Source organism: Oncorhynchus mykiss, chromosome 18 (genome assembly GCF_057628025.1).
Source record: "Oncorhynchus mykiss isolate SJ-2025 chromosome 18, ASM5762802v1, whole genome shotgun sequence".
Lineage (NCBI taxonomy): Eukaryota > Metazoa > Chordata > Actinopteri > Salmoniformes > Salmonidae > Oncorhynchus > Oncorhynchus mykiss.
Genome location: NC_143039.1, coordinates 27,522,889 through 27,544,645, shown reverse-complemented (window position 1 = coordinate 27,544,645; position 21,757 = coordinate 27,522,889). Strand labels below are relative to the sequence as shown.

The following is a 21,757-nucleotide window of genomic DNA, read 5'->3' as shown; positions in this document are numbered from 1 at the left end:
AACTCCTAACCTTAACTCCTAACCTTAACCCCTAGCCTAGCTAACGTTAGCCACATAGCTAACATTAGCATTAGCCACCTAGCTTACGTTAGCCACAACAAATTGGGATTCGTAACATGTCATACGTTTTGCACATTCGTAACATATTGTATGAATTGCAATTCGGAACATATATGAAATGGATGATGGACATCCACAAATTAATACATACCATAAGAAATGGAACATATGGCAGAAAAACAGATTTATTTTTACTATGTTACATGTAGCTCTGAATCCAGGTTGGTTCTGTACATTGCTTCTTTTTGTTTCAATGTAAAGAGGCCTCAATCTGCAGCTCATTAGATTTTAATTTGATCAAACACAAAATGCATTCAGTCACAGTTATGTACACACCCTCGTTCAATGCTGTTAGTCCCCCTGACAAATATAGGACACAGACATATTACATTTGTAAACTTTTCTCTCGTGTCTTCAATGGCATTGTAAGTGTTATTTTGGCCCTCTCTACCCAGCCTTGGAGCTACATTACACAATGAACAAATCAGTATTCATTATGCTCATCATCCATGGAAACACACTGTTAGTCTGGGTACCAGTCTGTTAAGATATCATTCCACTCCTTGCCATTTGGCATATGACACGAAGTACAAGGATCGGAATGTTAGCTAAACACACTGTGGCTTCCTTAGCACAAACAGTGGCTTGTGTGAGGGCAATGATTACATTTCCTTCACATTGAAGATCAGGCTTTATACCTATTATTCTTTAAACACCCTGCTGTATAAGGATAACATGCATGCTGTAACAGCACTTCACCTTACTGAAAACACACTCCTTCCAAAAATAATGGTGAACCCTCTCCAGATCCACTTCTCTCCTCTGCCCCACATCCCAACTCCTTGGCCATTCCCCCGACAGCTAGAGAGATGTTTCAACATGTCAGGCGCTGATAGAGAGACAGTGGAAACCCCCTGGGGTTCTCCTATCTATATATCCGTCCTCTTTTCCGCAGCCCAACAGTTATTTTAAGCCCAGAAACAACTGGCCTCATAAAAAGGCCCCAAAAGTGCAATAGAGAGGGGGTCACTTGCTATTTTATTGTGAGCTTTCCACTCTGCCAAAGCTCCCTGGATTCACTTTTGGGGACTTATTTTTTTAACTACAGTGTGAGGCAGTCAAGAAAGAGAAAGAGAGAGAGAGAGAAGGAAAGAGAGAGAACGAGGAAGGAAAAGAGAGAGAGGGGCAGAAAGAGAACTAGAGAGAGTGAGGAAGAGAGAGAGAAAGAGAGAATGAAATAATACAACCAGAGCTGGAGACTTTAGGGCGAACAACAATTCTACTCTTGCTTGTTATTTATTTTTACGTTATTTTTCTGTTTCTTTTACTGGTGCAAATTGGTGGCTAGTACTGGCTACTATCCATTGAAGTCTCAAGGGTTATAGTTCTGTATAGTTTCTGCTGCTTCTTCCAGTTCCTACTCATTGTCCATTAGTGGACATTTCCCTCTAATAAAGATGCAGCTCTTCTGGCTGTCTCTGTTGCCCTGTCTGTACGTGACCTCTCTGTGCACTGCAGAGCAGGGACTGGAGTTCCCCAGCTTTGACGGGAAGGACCGCGTTCTGCACATCAACGAACGCAACTACAAGAAGGCTCTGAAGAGGTTTGACATGCTGTGCCTACTCTACCATGAACCGCAACCGGCTCACAAAGGCAGGCAGAAGCAGCTTCAGATGACTGAGCTTGTGCTGGAGGTAAGAGGGGGAGAGGGGGAAGAGGAGATGAGGTGAGAGTGGAGGAGAGAGGAGGGAAGGTAGTGCAGGGATGTTCAGATGCTATAGGTCAGCCAACAGGTGCCAACATTACTTGTCTGAGGGTCAGTGCTATCAGGGATCCTTGGGATGTCCCTACCATCCCCCCATTGAAGTTGAAATTTAAAATGGTTAAGGTAAGGGTTAAGGTTAGGGTTAGGTAAGGGTAAGGGTTATGGTTATGGTAATGGTAATGGTTATGGTTATGGTTAGGGTTTAGGGTACAGACATTCCAAGGATCCTGGATAGTAGATGTTTCCTGGTAAACAAGGTCAATAAGGTTGTGAATAGGATTATGGGATTATTATTCGACCCCAAGACAAAATGTGTAGAGCACAGACAAAAGGTCATTTTAACAGATGAGGATGGGGAAATGTAGAGCTTTAAGGCTTAATGGTAATCACAGTGAATTTATACATTTAATTTGATAATTGACACGGCAGATATATTACACATCCTAGTTCCTTAGATACGTCTTTGTAAAAGCACCTGTTTGTTCCCAAGGTCGGCATCGTCTTTCCATCACATTCAGGCTGGTTGATTTACATGTCTTCCCTCGCTGCAGTTAGCCGTCTGTCACTTCAACTCCGGTGACATCATAAATAGAGTTGACATCTTTAGGACATTTTAAATGAGGATTTCTGGACACTGTGTGGACAAGAGAAATAAGTTCTGTGCCTGGACAGCAGATATATGACCATTTGAGAAGCCTTCGTAACACAAAGATTTGATGTCAGAGATCAGTCAAAGCCAAATGTTTAAGCCAAATAGCACCTCAACCACACATACCTTTCTGACACTGAAGCTTATCTGTTACAACATGTCATGAGAAAGAACAGACTAAAACTAGAATAACATCTTATTTCCCTTTTCCATACTTGATAAACGTGTCAAAGTCATTCCACGGAGGGCCGAGTGTCTGCGAGTTTTCGCTCCACCCTTGTACCTGATTGATGAATTAAGGTCACTAATTAGTAAGGAACTCCCCTCCCCTAGACCTGGTTGTCTAGGTCTTAATTGAAAGTAAAAAAAGAAAACCAGCAGACACTCGGCCCTCCGTGGAATGAGTTTGACACCCCTGACCTAAAGAGTGAACTCTACAGGTTATATTGCTGTCATTTGTCAAAGGTTGATGGGTAGTTTCAGAGAGAGTATTACCTGGTTTCTCTTGTAGAACAGAGCAATATCATACCATCAGAACGTGATGATTATGTATATTCCCAGGACTGTTTCTAGGTCAGCTTATAATTATATTTTATACAGTGCATTCGGAAATTTTTCAGACACCTGGAGTTTTTCCACTTTCGTTACATTACAGCCTTATTCTGAAATGGATTAAATGAAAACATTTTCAATCTACACACAATATCCCATAATGACAATGTGAAAACAGGTTTTTAGACAGATCTTGGGACGGGTACCAAAAACAGCAGCATTGAAGGTCCTCAAGAACACAGCGGCCTCCATCATTCTTAAATGGTATAGAAGTTTGGAACCACCAAGATTTTTCCTAGAGCTGGCCGCCTAGCCAAACTGAGCAATAGGGGGAGAAGGGCCTTGGTCAGGAAGGTGACCAAGAACCCGATGGTCACTCTGACAGAGTTCCTCTGTGGAGATGGGATAGCCTTACAGAAGGACAACCATCTCTGCAGCACTCCACCAATCAGGCCTTTATGGTAGAGTGGCCAGACAGATGTCACTCCTCAGTAAAAGGCACATGACAGCCCGCTTGGAGTTTGCCAAAAGGCACCTAAAGGACTCTCAGACCATGAGACACAAGATTCTCTGGTCTGATGAAACCAAGATTGAATTCTTTGGTCTGAATGCCAAGCGTAACGTCTGGAGCAAATCTGTCACCATCCGTACGGTGAAGCGTGGTGCTGGCAGCATCATGCTGTGGGGATGTTTTTCAGAGACAGGGAGACTAGTCAGGATCGAGGGAAAGATGAACGGAGCAAAATACAGAGATCCTTGATGAAAACCTGCTCCAGAGCGCTCAGGACCTCAGACTGGGGGCGAAGGTTTACCTTCCAACAGGACAACGATCCTAAGCACACAGCCAAGACAACGCAGGAATGGCTTGGTCTCTGAATGTCCTTAAGTGGCCCAGCCAGAGCCCGATCTTGAACCTAATCTAACATCTCTGGAGATACTTGAAAATAGTTGTGCAGCGACGCTCCTCATCCAACCTGACAGAGCTTGAGAGGATCTGCAGAGAAGAATGGGAAAAACTCCCCAAATACAGGTGTGCCAAGCTTTTGCTTCATACCCAAGAAGACTCCAGGCTGGAGGTGCTTCAACAAAGTACTGAGTAAAGGGTCTGAATACTTATGTAAATGTGATATTTCAGTTGTTTTTTTAATACACTTGCAAAAATGTCTAAACCTGTTTTTGCTTTGCCATTACGGGGCATTGTGTTTAGATTGATGAGGGGAAAAAACGATTTAATCCGTTTTAGAATAAAGCTGTAACCTAGCAAAATGTGGACAAAGACAAGGGGTCTGAATACTTTCTGAATGCACTGGAACTACTTAATTGTCTCAGAATACATTAACTAGCTAATGAAAGAGGCTCCATTGCTTCTTGTGACAGTATAGATGCATACTAAACAGTAGCCTAACTATTTGCAAACATCTGTTTTTCAGAAAGTTAGAAGTACCCACCGCAGTCACAACAAAACCTCAGTCAAACTCCACTTTAGCCCTCTGCAGTGCAGTGGGAGTTTGGAGGCCTTTGTTCCTCTCTGAGGAAGTGTTCTCTGAACAGTAAACAGTGCTGACACTTACAAAGGAGTTTCTCCCACAGTCAGTCCACAGGGTGCTCTCCTCTATGACCTTGGTAATCAAAGCTGTGTAGACAAAGACAGCACTGGCTGCTGTTGCTAGCCCAAATTCCAAGCATCAGGGAGAGAGGAAGTTGAGTTTGAAAGCAGGTTATATATTTCTATTTCCCACAGTGGACTAATACAATGCTGCATTTTTCTAATAATTGAGGTGGATACTAAGGAAATAAGTGCCTACAACACCCCAAACAACACATTGTTGCTACATTGTTGAAATACCAAGTTGGCTGATGACAAATGTTGTGTTTTGGTAAATCCGCAGCTGACTGCACAGGTCCTGGAGGACAAGGACATTGGCTTTGGGATGGTCGACTCCCAGAAGGATGCCAAAGTTGCCAAGAAACTGGGTACGTCGTAATTTGTCATATATACTGTAGGTCCCAGTGTGTTTCCTGGTCAGGTCACATGGTCAGACAAACCCCTGGTCACAAAACACGAATATGGAAACAAGGCTTCTGAACTATTCCTTTACATCAAAAATATCAAAATGCCATAACCTCTACAAAATAAGTATTTGTCAAGGCCTGTTTTCCAGTTGGCACTCAGTCACCAATGCTTCCTGAATCCTCCTTTCCTCTGGGCCCTCAGGTTTGGAGGAGGAGGGCAGTCTGTACATCTTCAAGGACGACCGTGTGATTGAGTTTGACGGAGAATTCTCAGCAGACACCCTGGTGGAATTCCTGCTGGATGTGAGTAGGATCAAAGGGGAGGGAAGCGGGAGGTAGGAGAGAGAGGGAAGAGGGAGGGAGAAGAGAGAGGGAAGAGAGAGGGAGGTAGGAGAGAGGGGGAAGAGGGAGGGAGGAGAGAGAGAGAAGAGAGAGGGAGGAGAGAGAGGGAAGAGAGAGCGAGTTAGGAGAGAGAGGGAGGTAGGAGAGAGAGGGAGGTAGGAGAGAGAGGGAAGAGAGAGGGAGGTAGGAGAGAGAGGGAGGTAAGAGAGAGAGGGAGGTAGGAGAGAGAGGGAAGAGAGAGGGAGGTAGGAGAGAGAGGGAGGTAGGAGAGAGAGGGAAGAGGGAGGTAGGAGAGAGGGGGAAGATGGAGGGAGGAGAGAGAGGGAAGAGAGAGGGAGGTAGGAGAGAGAGGGAGGTAGGAGAGAGAGGGAGGTAGGAGAGAGAGGTAGGTAGGAGAGAGAGGGAAGAGAGAGGGAGGTAGGAGAGAGAGGGAAGAAGGAGGTAGGAGAGAGAGGGAAGAGAGAGGGAGGTAGGAGAGAGAGGGAAGAGGGAGGTAGGAGAGAGAGGGAAGAGGGAGGTAGGAGAGAGAGGGAAGAGGGAGGTAGGAGAGAGAGGGAAGAGGGAGGGAGGAGAGAGAGGGAAGAGGGAGGTAGGAGAGAGAGGGAAGGGGGGAGGAGAGAGAGAGAAGAGGGAGGGAGGAGAGAGAGGGGAGAGGAAGTTAGGATAGAGAGGGAAGAGGGAGGAGGGAGAGAGAGGGAAGAGGGAGGTAGGAGAGAGGGAAGAGGGAGGGAGGAGAGAGAGGGAAGAGAGAGGGAGGTAGGTAGGAGAGAGAGGGAGGTAGGAGAGAGAAGGAAGAGGGAGGTATGAGAGAGGGAAGAGGGAGGTAGGAGAGAGAGGGAAGAGGGAGGGAGGAGAGAGAGGGAAGAGGGAGGTAGGAGAGAGAGGGAAGAGGGAGGGAGGAGAGAGAGGGAAGAGGGAGGGAGGAGAGAGAGGGAAGAGGGAGGGAGGAGAGAGAGGGAAGAGGGAGGTAGGAGAGAGAGGGAAGAGGGAGGGAGGAGAGAGAGGGGAGAGGAAGGTAGGAGAGAAAGGGAAAAGGGAGTGAGGAGAGAGAGGGAAGAGGGAGGTAGGAGAGAGGGAAGAGGGAGGTAGGAGAGAGGGAAGAGGGAGGGAGGAGAGAGAGGGAAGAGGGAGGTAGGAGAGAGGGAAGAGGGAGGGAGAAAGAGGGAAGAGGGAGGTAGGAGAGAGGGAAGAGGGAGCTGGGACATGGGAGAGAGAGGTAAGAGGAAGGTTGAAGAGAGAGGGAAGAGGGACGTGTCTCTTCCTCCACTATAAGAGGGATATAACCACAGTGGGAGAAGACTTCCTAGCTCATCATGTTATACAAAATGAACAGCCACTGCCTTGTTAGATGATATGTAAATGCTGCAATGTAATGCAAGGCTCAGCGGGAGAAGACTGTAAGTCCTCTCCCCCTTGTCTTTCCTGGGGGAAAAAACAGAGTTAGTGTTTGAAGGAATGTTGTAACTGGTAAATATAGCTATTGGTGTAGAGTTTGAAGGGAGTAGAGAGCAAACATGATGAATTAATAAAAGATAAATGCAAGGAATAAACTTGTATTGCTCGTGTACGGTACAAACAATGCTTTTTGCCTAATACAAGTGGCAACTTTTCTGTTATTAAAGGCAACTCACTCATCACAGCCCACTCTCTCCCACTGTGTTAATGAATGGCCATGCTGTTGTGCTCCTCTGCCCCCTAGGTGTTGGAGGACCCAGTGGAGCTCATCAGTAACCCTATGGAACTGAGGGCCTTTGAGAGGATGGAGGAAGACATACGCCTCATTGGTTACTTCAAGGGAGAGGACTCATGTGAGTCTGTGTATGCCTAAGCATGCATTATGGGATGGCCTGTTCACACGAGTCAAACAAGTGAATTGTGTGAACAACTGTTGTTCCTGCCCTGTACTCCCCAGAAGCTCACTACTCCACATAGGACCTAATAGAGGCAAATAGCTGTTAAGCCAGATGCTAAAAAAGACACTTTGCTCTGGGCTGATCTACACTCCTTCTTGCCTCCTGAGAGGCTTTTAATAGCTTCTAGTTCTCTGTCTAATAGGCCGAGAGCAATTATAGACAGTGCTGCTCCAAAGAAGAAACCCAGACACGAGAGAAGGGAAGATAAAATCTCATATTTGACAGAGGCATGATGCAGCTTCTATTAGGAAAAATCCTATTTCGGAGAGAAGATTGTAGGTCCTACGGCCGTGACCTTGGGGCTTATTGAGAGGATAGCCTGGCGCCTCAGAAGCTGGATGTAAAATGGTTCTGTTACTGAGGAGGAGGAGGGAGAGAGATTACGCTGGGAAATTGAAATTGAATGTCAACCCTTGTTTTCCTGATCACATAGTTTTCTGAAGGAAGATGAGTTTTGAATGCAATCCTGCCAAACTGTAATCTGTTTCTTTCTCTCTCTCTCTCTCTCTCTTCCTCTTCTTCCATTCTATCAGACTACAAGGCGTTCCAGGAGGCCTCAGAGCGGTTTCAGCCCTACATCAAGTTCTTCGCCACATTCGACAAAGCTGTAAGTACAGTACACTCCACAAACCTGAATCAAGTCAAACCGGTGTGCGTGTAGACAGTATCGAGGTCAGTTTCGACACAACATCAGTGATGGCTAAGTATGTGTGTTGTGATGCAGACGGCGAAGCACCTTTCTCTGAAGATGAACGAGGTGAACTTCTATGAGCCCTTCATGGAGGAACCAGCCATCCTCCCTGGCAGGCAACTCTCAGAGATGGAGATAGTGGAGTTTGTCCACCAACACAAAAGGTAACCCGGAAAAATATTTCATTTCAGGGCTCGAACACACCAATAGCGTTTTCCTGCCGAGAGTGAACCCTGTGCAAACCGATTTTACATGTAGAATCACGTGAAAACGTTGTCAGTCAGACTTCCCTGAACGATCGATGGATGAACAGGAGATCCACATTCAATGCGATGTGTGCGACCCTTGAGTTCTGTGGTTCTAACTTCTCCCGTTGGTGCAGATCATTAGAATCCAGTCATTTTTCATATCGTCCCTGTTATTAGTCCTTATCTCATATGGATGACCCAGTTTACTGTTGGATATTCTTGAAATGTTGTGTGGCTGCGGTCTGTCTTCCGCAGGGCGACTCTGAGAAAGTTGCGTGCAGAGGACATGTTTGAGACGTGGGTGAGTTACCTACAGTGTTACTGTACCTCTCCCTGAGAAAAGGGAATTATACTGGTGGTATTATATGTGTACCCTTTACAAATTCAACGTCTCTTTCCCAGGAGGATGACTTGGATGGGATCCACATTGTAGCCTTTGCTGAGGAGGAAGACCCTGGTTTGTTGATCTTTATTTTCTCATTTTTAAAACCGGAATCCTTAAATGGTGAAACTGCAACGTCCATCTGGGATGTGACAACAACAAAGAAGCTACTGAAAACAACAGACACGTCCCCCCCACAGAACAGAAGAACATGTACTCCAATTTTCTCGACACACCTCTCCTCCATTTTGTCCACAAAACAAAAACAATAACAAAGGTGCTGGGGGCGGACAGTGGCGCTGTTTCCCCTAATGCGGATTCCATATTTAACACAGTACATGGATAGACACACAAATGGGTGCGTACAAATATCTCTAAGCTGTCCATCTGTGATTTCTCCAGATGGCTATGAGTTCCTGGAGATCCTGAAAGACGTGGCCAGAGACAACACCAACAACCCTGAGCTCAGTATAGTGTGGATAGACCCTGATGACTTCCCACTGGTATGACCTCTGACCCCACACACACCATCATACTGTATATGATGACCTATTTCATCTGGTGTGATTATTCAGCTTCATAAACTGCACCAATGGTTTGTGTCTGTCTCCCCGATCCAGCTGACCACATACTGGGAGAAGACCTTCAAGGTGAACCTGTTTAAGCCTCAGATTGGAGTTGTGAACGTGACAGACGTAAGTTGAGCTCTCCTTTAACTTAAGTTGTGTTCCACCTGTTGGTTCAACGTAATGGTAAGATAATATCTGTGGACGTCTCGTTACAATAGAATCTGTATGACCTCTTGAGCCGAAGACAAAATTGAATTGGATGATTGTGGTTGAACTTTGACCCCCCCACTGTGGCAGGCGGACAGTGTCTGGCTGGACATGTCCAACGATGAAGACCTGCCCACAGCTGAGGAACTGGAGGACTGGATAGAAGACGTGCTGTCTGGGAAGGTCAACACTGAGGATGACGATGATGTGAAGGATGATTATGATTATGACGGGGTTGACAGGGAGGATAGGCACCATGGTGACGATCACGAGGACCACGGAGACTATGACGACCATGATGACAGTGGCTAACCTGCAGTTCAGCAGAGATTTCATGGGTTATGTTTTATTGAACAGTCTGGTATTTTATCTTGTATTTTCATGGAAATTGTAGGGTGAAATGATAGTTGCATGGGAATGATCTAATAGTAAACGCTTGGTTTCTTTGGGATGTATTTAAATAAGTGCACGTATAGCCTTTACTGCTTGACACCAGGTAGTTAGTTATCTGTAGTGTTCAGTTCTTTGTACTAGAAGCACTAAAAGAACCAATTGTTACCATGCAATTACTCAGACCATAGCAAGTAAATACTTAATTAGACTGTGAAATAACCTGTAACATCAGTACATCGTATAATTACTTTTTACATTTTCTAAATAAAAGCTAAAGCTTCTTTATGGCGGAGGATTGTATAAGTTAAAGGTTCTTATGAGACCAGGTTGTGTTGTCTTGATTCCATAAATACTTGATTGTATATGTGATACTGTATGAATAAATGTAATGTAACCTAAAGGTTTTGGGTGTGTGTATGCGTGTGATGTGTGTGTACCGGTGGAGGCTGGTGGGAGGAGCTATAAGAGGACGGACTCATTTTAATGGCTGGAATGGAATTAATGAAATGGTATCAAACATACAGAAACCACGTTTGACTCCGTTCCATTTATTCCATTCCAGCCATTAAAATGAGTCCGTCCTCTTATAGCTCCTCCCACCAGCCTCCACTGGTGTGTACGTGCAGTGGTGGAAAATGCTTAAGTAAAAAATACTTTAAGTACTACTTAAGTTGTTTTTTGAGGTACATGTACTTTACTTCACTACATTCCTAAAGAAAATAATGTCGTTTTTACATTTTCCATGACACCCAAAAGTACTCATAACATTTTGAATGCTTAGCAGGAGAGGAAAATGGTCCAATTCAGGCACTTATCAAGAGAACATCCCTGGTCATCCCTACTGTCTCTGATCTGGCGGACTCACAAAACACACATGCTTCATTTGTAAAGGATGTCTGAGTGTTGGAGTGTGCCCCTGGCTATCCGTAAATTCAAAAAACAAGAAAATGGTGCCATTTGGTTTGCTTAATATAAGGAATTTTAAATTATTTATATTTTTACTTTAACTTTCGATACTTAAGTATATTTAAAAACAAATACTTTTAGACTTTTACTCAAGTAGGATTTTACTGGGTGATTTTCACTTTTACTTGAGTCATTTTCTGTTAAGGTATCTTTACTTGTGTGTGTGTGTGTGTGTGTGTGAGAGAGAGAGAGAGAGAGAGAGAGAGAGAGAGAGAGAGCTTCAGACCCCTATCATTACAGAGGCTCCTTAACTCTCCCCCTCAATCAATCGTCTCTTTTTCTTTGATTTGCACCTGCAATAACCTCCCTCTAAGTCCCCCACAAAAAAACAAACAGGTTTTAGGGCCACATTGTTGAGCTGATAGAGATAATCTCTATCCTGGGCCTCATTCATTACCTACTCTTATCCTCTTTCTTAGGGTCATGTCTAGAAGGGATTATAGCTAACATTAAAATAAAAAAATAAAAAAAACTTTTCTAACATTAACCTTGTTCTTCTAACCTGCTACATTAATTCTCCTAACCAGCTGTGTAAGTTATCCTATACCAGCTACAAAAAGTCAATTTTAATAAAAGCTGTATCCCTTCTCGACCAAACCCTTCCTTAGTCCCCATCTTCCATGGAGCTTGTGCCGGACACTGAATAACCCAACCAATGAACTACATGCCAGCCCGCTCTTTGCGTTTACTTCAGCCATTATTCATGTTGAACATCATCACGTTTTGTCATGACACGGGTATCAATAAAACTGAAGGCCCTGGAGACCCTCACTGGGGGCCACAACCATAATTCACACACTCATTCTGGTCTTAAGTGTTTTCACTCCCCGGTTCCCATGGGGCAGGGAGAACATGCAGTGAGTGATCTGTCCTATCGCCTAAGGATACAGCCTCTTAGCTCCTCCACCACATCCCTTCAGCCACAGCATGGCATGTTTATGTATTTTGCCATAATCCAAACATACCGTCTGCATACCACAGCATATGAGTAGCTGGAGGGAGGTGATTTTAAGTGAATCTCTCATTATTCATTTATACTCATTAACACCGATTCACCCAGAGTGTGTGTGTGTGTGTGTGTGTGTGTGTGTGTGTGTGTGTGTGTGTGTGTGTGTGTGTGTTGTTAAAATTGTGTGCGGTTGCAGGGTGTGCTGCCTGTGCTTCCCACCCTGCATTTGAAGGACTAACGATGTTGCATTATTCAGAACGGTTTGAATAATTTATAGAGAGAAGTGTATAGCCAGAGAGGATGCTGGTCAGGACTCTGGCTGGCAGTGTGAGATCTGACCTTAGTATTTATTTATTTTTAAATGTTTTATTTAACCAGCCAAGTCAGTTAAAAACAATTTCTTATTTACAATGACGACCTTTTCCCAGTCAAACCCGGACGACACTGGGCCAATTGTGCACCGCCCTATGGGACTCCCAATCACAGCCAGATGTGACGCAGCCTGGATTTGAACCAGGGACTATAGTGATGCCTCTTGCACTGATGCAGTGCCTTAGATGCAGTGCCTTAGTGCCTTAGATGCAGTGCCTTAGATGCAGTGCCTTAGACCGCTGCGCCACTCAGGAGTTACAGTGCCTTCGGAAAGTATTCAGATTCAGTTACGTTACAGCCTTATTCTAAAATGTATTAAATAAAACCAATTCCTCAACAAACTACACACAATATCCCACAATGACAAAGCGAAAAGAGGTTTTTAGATATTTTAGCAAATTTATTTTTAAAAATAAATCAAATTTCATTCAAAAGTATTTATAAACCCCTTCTTAAATCAGCTGATGTCACAAAGTGCTGTACAGAAACCCAGCCTAAAACACCAAACAGCAAGCACCTGCAGGTGTAGAAGCACCTGCATAAGAAATAGCTTATTTACATTAGTATTCAGCCCATTTGCTATGAGATTCGAAATTGAGCTCAGGTGCATCCTATTTCTATTTATCATCCTTGAGATGTTTCTACAACTTGATTGGAGTCCACCTGGGGCAAATTCAATTGATTGGACATTATTTGGAAAAGCACACACCTGTTGACAGTGCATGTCAGAGCAAAAACCAAGCCATGAGGTCGAAGAAATTGTCCACAGAGCTCTGAGACAGGATTGTGTCAAGGCACAGATCTGGGAAAGGGTACCAACACATTTCTGCAGCATTGAAGGTCCCCAAGAACAGTGGCCTCCACCATTCTTAAATGGAAGATGTTTGGAACCGCCAAGAATCTTCCTAGAGCTGACTGCCTGGCCAAACTGAGCAAACATGGGAGAAGGGCCTTGGTCAGGGAGGTAACCAAGAACATGATGGTCACTTTGACAGAGCTCTAGAGTTCCTCTGTGGAGATGGGAGAACGCCAAGCGTCACGTCTGGAGGAAACCTGGCACCATCCATACGGTGAAGCATGGTGTTGGTAGCATCATGCTGTGGGGATGTTTTTCAGCGGCAGGGACTGGGAGACTAGTCAGGATCGAGGCAAAGATGAACGGAGCAAAGTACAGAGAGAATCTTGATGAAAACCTGCTCCAGAGCGCTCAGAACCTCAGATTTGGGGAAAAGGTTCACCTTCCAACAGGACAGTGACCCTAAGCACACAGCCAAGGCAACGCAGGAGTGGTTTCGGGACAAGTCTCTGAATGTCCTTGAGTGGCCCAGTCAGAGCCCGGACTTGAACCCTGTAGCTGTGCAGCAACGCTCCCCATCCAACCTGACAAAGCTTGAGAGGATCTGCAGAGAATGGGAAAAACTCCACAAATACAGGTGTGCCAAGCTTGTAGCGTCATACCCCAAAATACTTGAGGCTGTAATTGCTGCCAAAGGTGCTTCAACCAAGTACCGAGTAAAGGGTTTGAATACTTATGTAAATGTGACAAGTTTTTAAATTTTTTAAAAGAAATTAGCAAAAATGTCTAAACCTGTTCTTGCTTTCTCACAATTGAATCAATTTTAGAATAAGGCTGTAATGTACCAAGATGTGGAAAAAGTAACGGGGTCTGAATACTTTCCGAAGGCACTGTACATGCACCTGCCACTATTAGTGCACATTTATAAGCCCAGTGCATTAAAACAAATGTGATTTCCTGGGTTTATTATATATTTCCACACGTTGAGGTTGGAATAATACCATGAAATTGTGAAAATGATGCTATTTTAGTGTAAGCGCTACTTGAAAAGACATTGAAATTTCAGCCTGTTTTGGTGGGATGCAGTAAATTATATAGTTAAAGAAGAAGTTGGCCTTTTAACAACCAAATCTCAATTCATGTAATTGTAATGTTTCAGATTGTTTTGGGTGATTTCACTAGTTTTTTCAGAAACTTACCCCAAGCAACGATTCACTTCCTCATCTTCGTTGTGCAGCGTGAGGCCTCTTAAAAAAACAGCAACAAATGCTCCAAAAACACCCAAATTTTTGTTCATGTTTTTTCAGAGCCCCCATAGTGCAATGAGGAAGTTTATTTTATTTTACCTTTATTTAACCAGGCAAGTCAGTTAAGAACAAATTCTTATTTTCAATGACGGCCTGGGAACAGTGGGTTAACTGCCTGTTCAGGGGCAGAACGACAGATTTGTACCTTGTCAGCTCGGGGGTTTGAACTCACAACCTTCCGGTTACTAGTCCAACACTCTAACCACTAGGCTACCCTGCCGCCCCAAGTGAAGTGAATCGCTGCTTGGTGTACGTTTCTCAAAAACAAGTGAAATCGCAAAAAAGTGTCCCTTCGATAACATGGAATTTACATAACCAAATCTGTTTTTTTTTGTGAAAAAGCAAAATTCTCATTTAAGAGACCAATAAGAAAGAGTTTCCAACCTCTGCCAATAACAGCTCATTTTCTGTTTTCCCCTCCCCTCTCAGACTACTCCCAGACAGTCCCAGCTAAATTATTGCTTGAGAAATTGCCCTTTGCTAAGAAGCTATTTTTGTTTCTTTTAGACCATTTTAATTGAAAACAATCAAAGTAAGGTACTTAATTGTTACCCAGAAATGATTTGATATTGTGATAACAGATGCATTGGACCTTTCGGTACGTATTCCTGATGTGTTTCAGAGTCAAGCTCCTTGGTCAGGAGAGCTTTGTCAGACTCTGTGAGCACAGGGTAGTACTATAGATCTGCCCTACCCAGAACTGATCTTGTTCAGCAGAGCCCAAAGCCCAAAAGGCCCGACTCAGAGCAGGCTGTGAGAACAAAATACCACTGATCTCTCCCCTCTGCTTCAGTCGGTCTGCACACAGCCAGGCCAGCACACATCACCAAGTCATTACAAAACCAAACGAGGGAAAGTATGAGGAAAAAAAACATTCCATTTAGATGCAAATGCTTCTCATTTCCTCTCCACACTCTAACAATGTATTTCTGTGGCTCTTCTGGAGAGCGAAGGAGAAACGAGGATTAAACCGGTGATAGATGAGTAGTGACAGGTGGGCCCGCAGCTAGTTTTCGGGGGATGAGGTTGCGTGCGTCGCCGCTGCACACATTCATTTACCCACAAGGCTGTGTGGCACCCCACTGAGAGCCTGACAGCAAGCCAATTACTATGGGCACCATGACAACAACCAGCCAGCCCCAAAATAACCCAAAAAGCTGACATTTGGCTCATATAGCAGGATCAAACTGTTAATGGGCAATGACAGAGCAGAATGTTTGAAATTGGGTTTTGACATGTTAATAGGTCATAACAACATGCTGTGGTACTTGTGGTTAGTCTGGCAGCACTGTATTCATTTATAAAGTAGTGGAACTCGAGTCTAGACAATTACACACACTGACAGCTCCTCATTGAGCCTTCACAGAAGAGGCAACAAGTCATGGTCATTTCACTTCCTATGCCTGGGTGACAGTCAATACAAGTGATTTCTTAGTACCAATGGCACTCAATGTGTTACCTATAACCACCACAGGACCACAGACATGCTTAGGATACAGTTGTATGGTCCTCAAAAAATATCATTTCAATGGAATGCTTGAAAAAGTCTTTCTTAGAGCCAGTTAACGAATGTTCATACAAATGTTTATTTTACACAAATGCCTGTTGTATAGTGAAATTGACACATTGGTTACAATGCGATGTCAGGTCAGTAACAAGCAGAGTTCTACAGTATGGGTGCAACCTGGCTAACCTTTAGCCTGGTCGCAGATCAGTTACTGCCAGGTTAGCAGAACCTGGCAGTAACAGCACAAACAGATCTGTGACCAGGCCAGCAAAACATGACAGAGGTCAATACGCAGGTTAGCATTTATTGGGAAGACTCGTGTACTGGAGGCAGCTCTACAGAGTGGTCACAACCTGGCACAGCCGGAAAGTCCTGCTCGTAACCACACCGCGAACACTAACCTTTAAGAACAAAAAAGCACATTTTTGTTTTCATGAATTTTTGCCATACAGCAAATTTGGACTTTTCCGCTGGCACATCTAGTGGAAATCGCTCAGTTCTGCCTCCAAGGCAAGACTAATCCCAATAAACGTCAACATGCAGTCAATACAGGGATCGCTGAGCATGTGATAAGGGAATGGCTACATAAATACATACAGTGTAAAGACAAGAGGCACAGTCACAGGAGTTGGGGTTCATACAAAGTCCATCAATTATGGGTACAAAAGACTCCGTGCTATAAGTATAAAAATATGTTTGTTTTCATGACGAGAAAACATAGAGTTGCATTTCCAAGTGGCTTTTATGAGCCACATGCTAATCGTTAAAAATGGTTTGTCTATAACTGGACACGGGCATCATGCGTTTGTTTGTGAATGTGTGAAAATGTGTCGCACCCATCAACAGTAACCCCTTGCCAGATCAAAGTCTGACACCTTCTGGTTTGTCTGCCAGGTGGCGCTGACGGGCAGTTTGGTTTTTTAGGAATGACACGCAGAGCTGTAATACCGTTGAGGACCTCTACAAGCCAGAAGTCCATTCTACATGGGGATTTATGAGGTTTTACATAGATAGGATCCTGATCACCTCTGAAGCAACTCATCCTGGATGGATCTCAATCTGCCACCTACATTCACTAGGGGAGAATATAGGATTCTGATGTCATTAGGGATTTTTATGTTCATCCTCAAAGCTATCAGGTCCCCAGATTCACGGCTCAACATGATATCTCGCTTGATGACATGGTAATAGAAGACTAACCAGACGGGTGAGTTACAAGGGAGGCTCCTCTTCACCCCCTAGTACCGTACTCACCATCTCAAAAGGCGATTAGCTTAATTAACCACTTAGACCTTACATGGTAATAGCTGCAGAATAGAGTTCTGCGTTCTGCGCTGTGGTCCAAATCAGTGTCATACATTAGTTGTATCTGTGCATTTTCTCTCGCGGAGTGCTCTATCTTGCAAAGTAAGTGTGATAGATGTGAAAGCCTGAACCCTGAGAAGAGATATATGCGGGGCATGTGTTGCTTTATAAAAAAAAGTAGCTGTCAAGTTTCAACAAATATAAGGTCCTAAATGGACTCATTATCAAAATATGACTAAGCTGGGAAGTGCGAACGTCCCATTTAAAATTGAAAAGTGGAACGAGACAGCAGCACATCTCCAAAATCCATTACAGAAGCTGGAAATATTGAGTTACATCAGCAATCAGGATCCTATGGGATTCCTAATATGGGCGACTATGGGTTTTAAACATTTGAAGAGCTCTGCTTTACAAACCAGCCATGAGTGTATATTGGTATCTGTTCATTTGGGATATGGATGGACCATTCTGAGCCCCCATGTTGACAGCAGTACTTATAACATAACATAGTACAGAATAACCTTCTGTTACAGAGAGAGAGAGCTGGCTTGTGGACGAGATGTACTGCAGTATAACATGCTGTTGTATTGCGACATTGCACCTGGGAACGTGCTGCTGTACGCATAAGCCGTACTACAGTACACACTTTGAGGCCTAAAAATATTTTAGCAAGATCCCTTGGGGATTTAAGGCCTTCAGCCTTGGGGTTAATCATATAAATGGGCATTGAATTTGAATATCTATTTAACAATCACCTATAAAACAGCTAAAACAAGGGTTTTGTTTAACAACGAAGGCTACTGATATTCATGTCTTACTCTGTAAATCCACAGATCGGGATATAAGGAAATGGGATGGAGATTGACCCAGTACACAGACTTAAACAACATTATATCACAATGTGTTTATACATAATCAATATACAGTTGTAGAGAACATGTGCATGTAACGCAAAAAAAAAAAAAGTAAATTAAGTAGCTATAGTTTCAGAACAGCAGACAGGCCTGAGACGGTTGTGTTAAAATATACATTTTGTCCAGAAGTTAAATAGTGGCAGTTCACCATCTGTAGTGGTTTGGCTGAGGGGGAATGAAGCAATGTCCATAGCAACAGTAGTGTCATTTGACTCCTCGGTGAGATGTCCCCCTCTTGAGCCATGGAATTAAAACAATTCCTCGTCTTGAGCTCGGCATCAGTCTTTCAGAGGTGGAACAACGGTGTTCATAGACATTGACACATATGCAGTTGTGTGCACACATTGTTCATCTATAGATCCATCTCCACAGAGTTCAGTTCAATCTTCTGTGTGTGTGTGTGTGCATGCAAGACAAGTCAAATTCATCACCGGTGTATATATATTTTTTATATTAACTCAAACCAGGTAAACCATAGATAAAAAGGACAATATTTTCCAATGGGTGTGTAACATATATTCATATATAATATATAAAAAAATCCTCAAATAAAACCGCAAACCTAAAATAAAACCATTTTGAAAACAAAAAAAAGGTGTGTGGTGGTAAAAACAGTTGTCCAGTTCTACACAGAGGTCTCTGACTGTAGCCGCAGGACGAACTTGTGCGACTTGGGGTCGATGAACTCCTCTGAAAGCTGGATGTAGGGGATCCTTTTGGTAGTCACCACCAGGCTGAAGTCTATGCACTTGAGGAGGAAGATGGCGCCCTCCTTGAGGCCGCTGGTGACCGACGCCTCGCTGACCAGAGTCCACTGCCGGGCCAGCCAGCGTTCGCGGCCGTACTGCAGGGTGGGCCCGGGGGTCAGGTAACTCTCCAGGAAGGCCTATGAGGAGAGGAGTTAGCACTTTCCCGATAACATCATTATTTGTTACTACTGTACAAGTAAGGTGCCACTCAAAGGAGTTGGTCAAAACCAGTGGGTGATGTCACCTTAAGTTGGTGGATGGGCTCATTATAATGGCTGGAATGGAATACCAAACGATTCCATTCCAGCCACTACAATCCGCTCGTCCTCCGATTTCTCCTCCCACCAGCCTCCACTGATGAGAACACTTGGTCACCTTGGGCGTCATGTTGCTGGTGATGCAGAAGGCCAGGTGCTGCTGGATGCTTTCCATGCTGTGGCAATGCTGCTGCCTGGTGGTGCGGAGGTACTTCTGCAGGGAGCGGGCCATGGAGGGGAAGATGGCCTGGGCGGCCTCGCGCGGGTCCATCACGTCGCCGGGGGCTTTCTTCTGCTCCTCCTCCTGCATACGCTTGATGTGTGTGAAGGCCTCCTCTACCGCCACCACCAGTCTAGGAGGGCACAATGTGGTTGTTCAGCACATATGATGGAGTGTTTACTTCTACTACAGCGGCTTTGGAAGCATCTAAAAAGGCTTTACATGGCATAGGAGTAATACATCAAAAATAATATAGAAATTTAAAAAATACCTGTACTTGTCTTTTCCTACCAGCACCGAATTAGCTGATAACTACAGTACCAGTTTAAAGTTTGGACACACCTACTCATTCAAGGGTTTTTATTTATTTAGACCATTTTCCACATTGTAGAATAATAGTAAAGACATCAAAACTATGAAATAACACATCTGGAATCATGTAGTAACCAAAAAAGTGTTAAACAAATCCAAATATATTTTAGATTCTTCAAAGTAGCAACCCGTCGCCTTATTGACAGCTTTGCACACTCTTGGCATTCTCTCAACCAGCTTCATGAGGTAGTCACCTGGAATGCATTTCAATTAACAGGTGTGCCTTGTTTAAAGTTCATTTGTGGAATTTCTTTCCTTCTTAATGTGTTTGATCCAATCAGTTGTGTTGTGACAAGGTAGGGGTGGTATATAGAAGAAAGCCCTATTTGGTAAAAGACGGAGTCCATATTATGACAAGAACGACTCCAATAAGCAAAGAGAAACGACAGTCCATCATTACTTTAAGACATGAAGGTCAGTCAATCCGGAAAATGTCAAGAACTTTGAAAGTTTCATCACATGCAGTCGCAAAAACCATCAAGCGCTACAATAAAACTGGCTCTTATGAGGACCGCCACAGGAAAGGAAGACCCAGAGTTACCTCTGCTGCAGAGGATAAGTTCATTATAGAGTTACAAGCCTCAGAAATTGCAGCCCAAATAAATGCTTCACAGAGTTCAAGTAACAGATGCTTCTCAACATCACCTGTTCAGAGGAGACTGCGTGAACAGGCCTTCGTGGTCAAATTGCTGCAAAGAGACCACTACTAAAGGACACTAATAAGAAGAGGAGACTTGCTTGGGTCAAGAAACACGAGCAATAGACATTAGACCGGTGAAAATCTGTCCTTTGGTCTGATGAGTCTAAATTTGAGATTTTTGGTTCAAACCGCTGTGTCTTTGTGAAACGCAGTGTAGGTGAACTCCGCATGTGTGGTTCCGACCGTAAAGCATGGAGGTGGTGTTGTGATGGTGCTTTGCTGGTGACACTGTCTGTGATTTATTTAGAATTCAAGGCACACTTAATCAGCATTCATACCACAGCATTCTGCAGCGATATGCAATCCCATCTGGTTAACGCTTAGTGGGACTATAATTTGTTTTCAACAGGACAATGACCAAACACACCTCCAGGCTGTGTAAGGACTATTTGATCAAGAAGGGGCGTGATAGAGTGCTGCATCAGATGACCTGGACTCAACCTAATTGAGATGGTTTGGGATGAATTGGACCGCAGAGTGAAGGAAAATCAGCCAACAACTGCTCAGCATATGTGGGAACTCCTTCAAGACTGTTCGAAAAGCATTCCAGCTGAAGCTGGTTGAGAGAATGCCAAGAGTGTGCAAAGCTATCATCAAGGCATAGGTTACTACTTTGAAGAATCTAGAATAAATGTTGATTTGTTTAACACTTCTTTGGTTACTACATTATTCCATGTGTGTTATTTCATAGTTTAGATGTCTTCACTACTATCATACAATGTAGGAAATAGTACAAATAAAGAAAAACCCATTGAATGAGTAGGTGTGTCCATTTTTACTGGTACTTTATTTAGGGTAAACGTTCTTACTACAACTGTCTCTCCACCAGCTATCTTAAGATGAATGCACTAATTACAAGTTGCTCTGGATAAGAGTGTCTGTTCAGTGATTCAAATGTAAACGTAATCTAATATCAAACCAAAGAGAGGAGACATACTTTAGTATCCGTTTGGTTGGTAAGTCCAAACGGCTCCTTTACCACCAAATACGTACCAAAACAATCCCCATATGTCCTTCCATTCATTTATCAAACAGCCAAACCCCCCCCCCCCCAAACCTGTCTCTCACCGGGCCTTGCGTTTACGGACGCGTCTCTCGTGCTCCGCCTCCTCGTAGTACAGCTCGTTGTGATTGGTGTCTCGGCGGCGGGCGGCAGCGGCAATCATAGCCCGAGACTGGGAGTGGGCCAATCCGGTCGCTGCGTTGTTCCCAGGGCCTAGGGAGGCAGACAACAGAGGGATGTTAGCTTAATACAGGTGTTCATTATTTGTATTGATACAGAATCTTGCAAAGTCAGAGTGTCAAGATATCTCACAAACTAACAAACATGCCCTATACTCGGCGTAAGACAGACATATAGACACTTCTAAAAAAAATATATATATATTTTTTAAAACACTTCTTTGCATCTTTGAATAGTAGTAAAACCTAAAATCATAAAGGACGGAACACTGTAGTCATCAACAAAAATCTGTATAGTTGAAAAAGCATGTTCAAACCACCACACCCACGCATCCACTGTTTAACATTCAGTTATTCCGGGTTCTCTGCTACTCTGC

At 43.8% G+C, this 21,757-nt stretch overlaps 2 protein-coding genes across 5 annotated transcripts in view; one reads left to right on the top strand and one right to left on the bottom strand.

The window, feature by feature from the left end:
- Positions 1-991: 991 nt before the first annotated feature.
- On the top strand, positions 992-10,185 carry LOC110495773 (calsequestrin-2). Its single transcript, XM_021571193.3, has 11 exons — positions 992-1,754; positions 4,916-5,000; positions 5,242-5,342; positions 7,081-7,189; positions 7,828-7,901; positions 8,019-8,149; positions 8,489-8,534; positions 8,636-8,690; positions 9,018-9,118; positions 9,236-9,310; positions 9,482-10,185. Exons 1-11 carry the CDS (start codon positions 1,518-1,520, stop codon positions 9,701-9,703), a joined length of 1,236 nt encoding a protein of 411 aa, XP_021426868.3. The 5' UTR covers positions 992-1,517; the 3' UTR covers positions 9,704-10,185.
- Positions 10,186-15,741: 5,556 nt separating this feature from the next.
- LOC110495772 (vang-like protein 1) overlaps positions 15,742-21,757 on the bottom strand; it is a 45,345-nt gene continuing 39,329 nt past the window's right edge. For all 4 annotated transcript variants that reach the window (XM_021571190.3, XM_021571192.3, XM_021571191.3 and 1 more), the window contains exons 7-9: positions 21,267-21,414; positions 19,025-19,259; positions 15,742-18,786 (exon numbers count right to left, since the gene is read on the bottom strand). In XM_021571190.3, the coding sequence (XP_021426865.3) occupies positions 18,526-18,786; positions 19,025-19,259; positions 21,267-21,414 (644 nt within the window). In that variant the 3' untranslated portion in view covers positions 15,742-18,525. The remainder of the gene's footprint in view (positions 18,787-19,024; positions 19,260-21,266; positions 21,415-21,757) is intronic.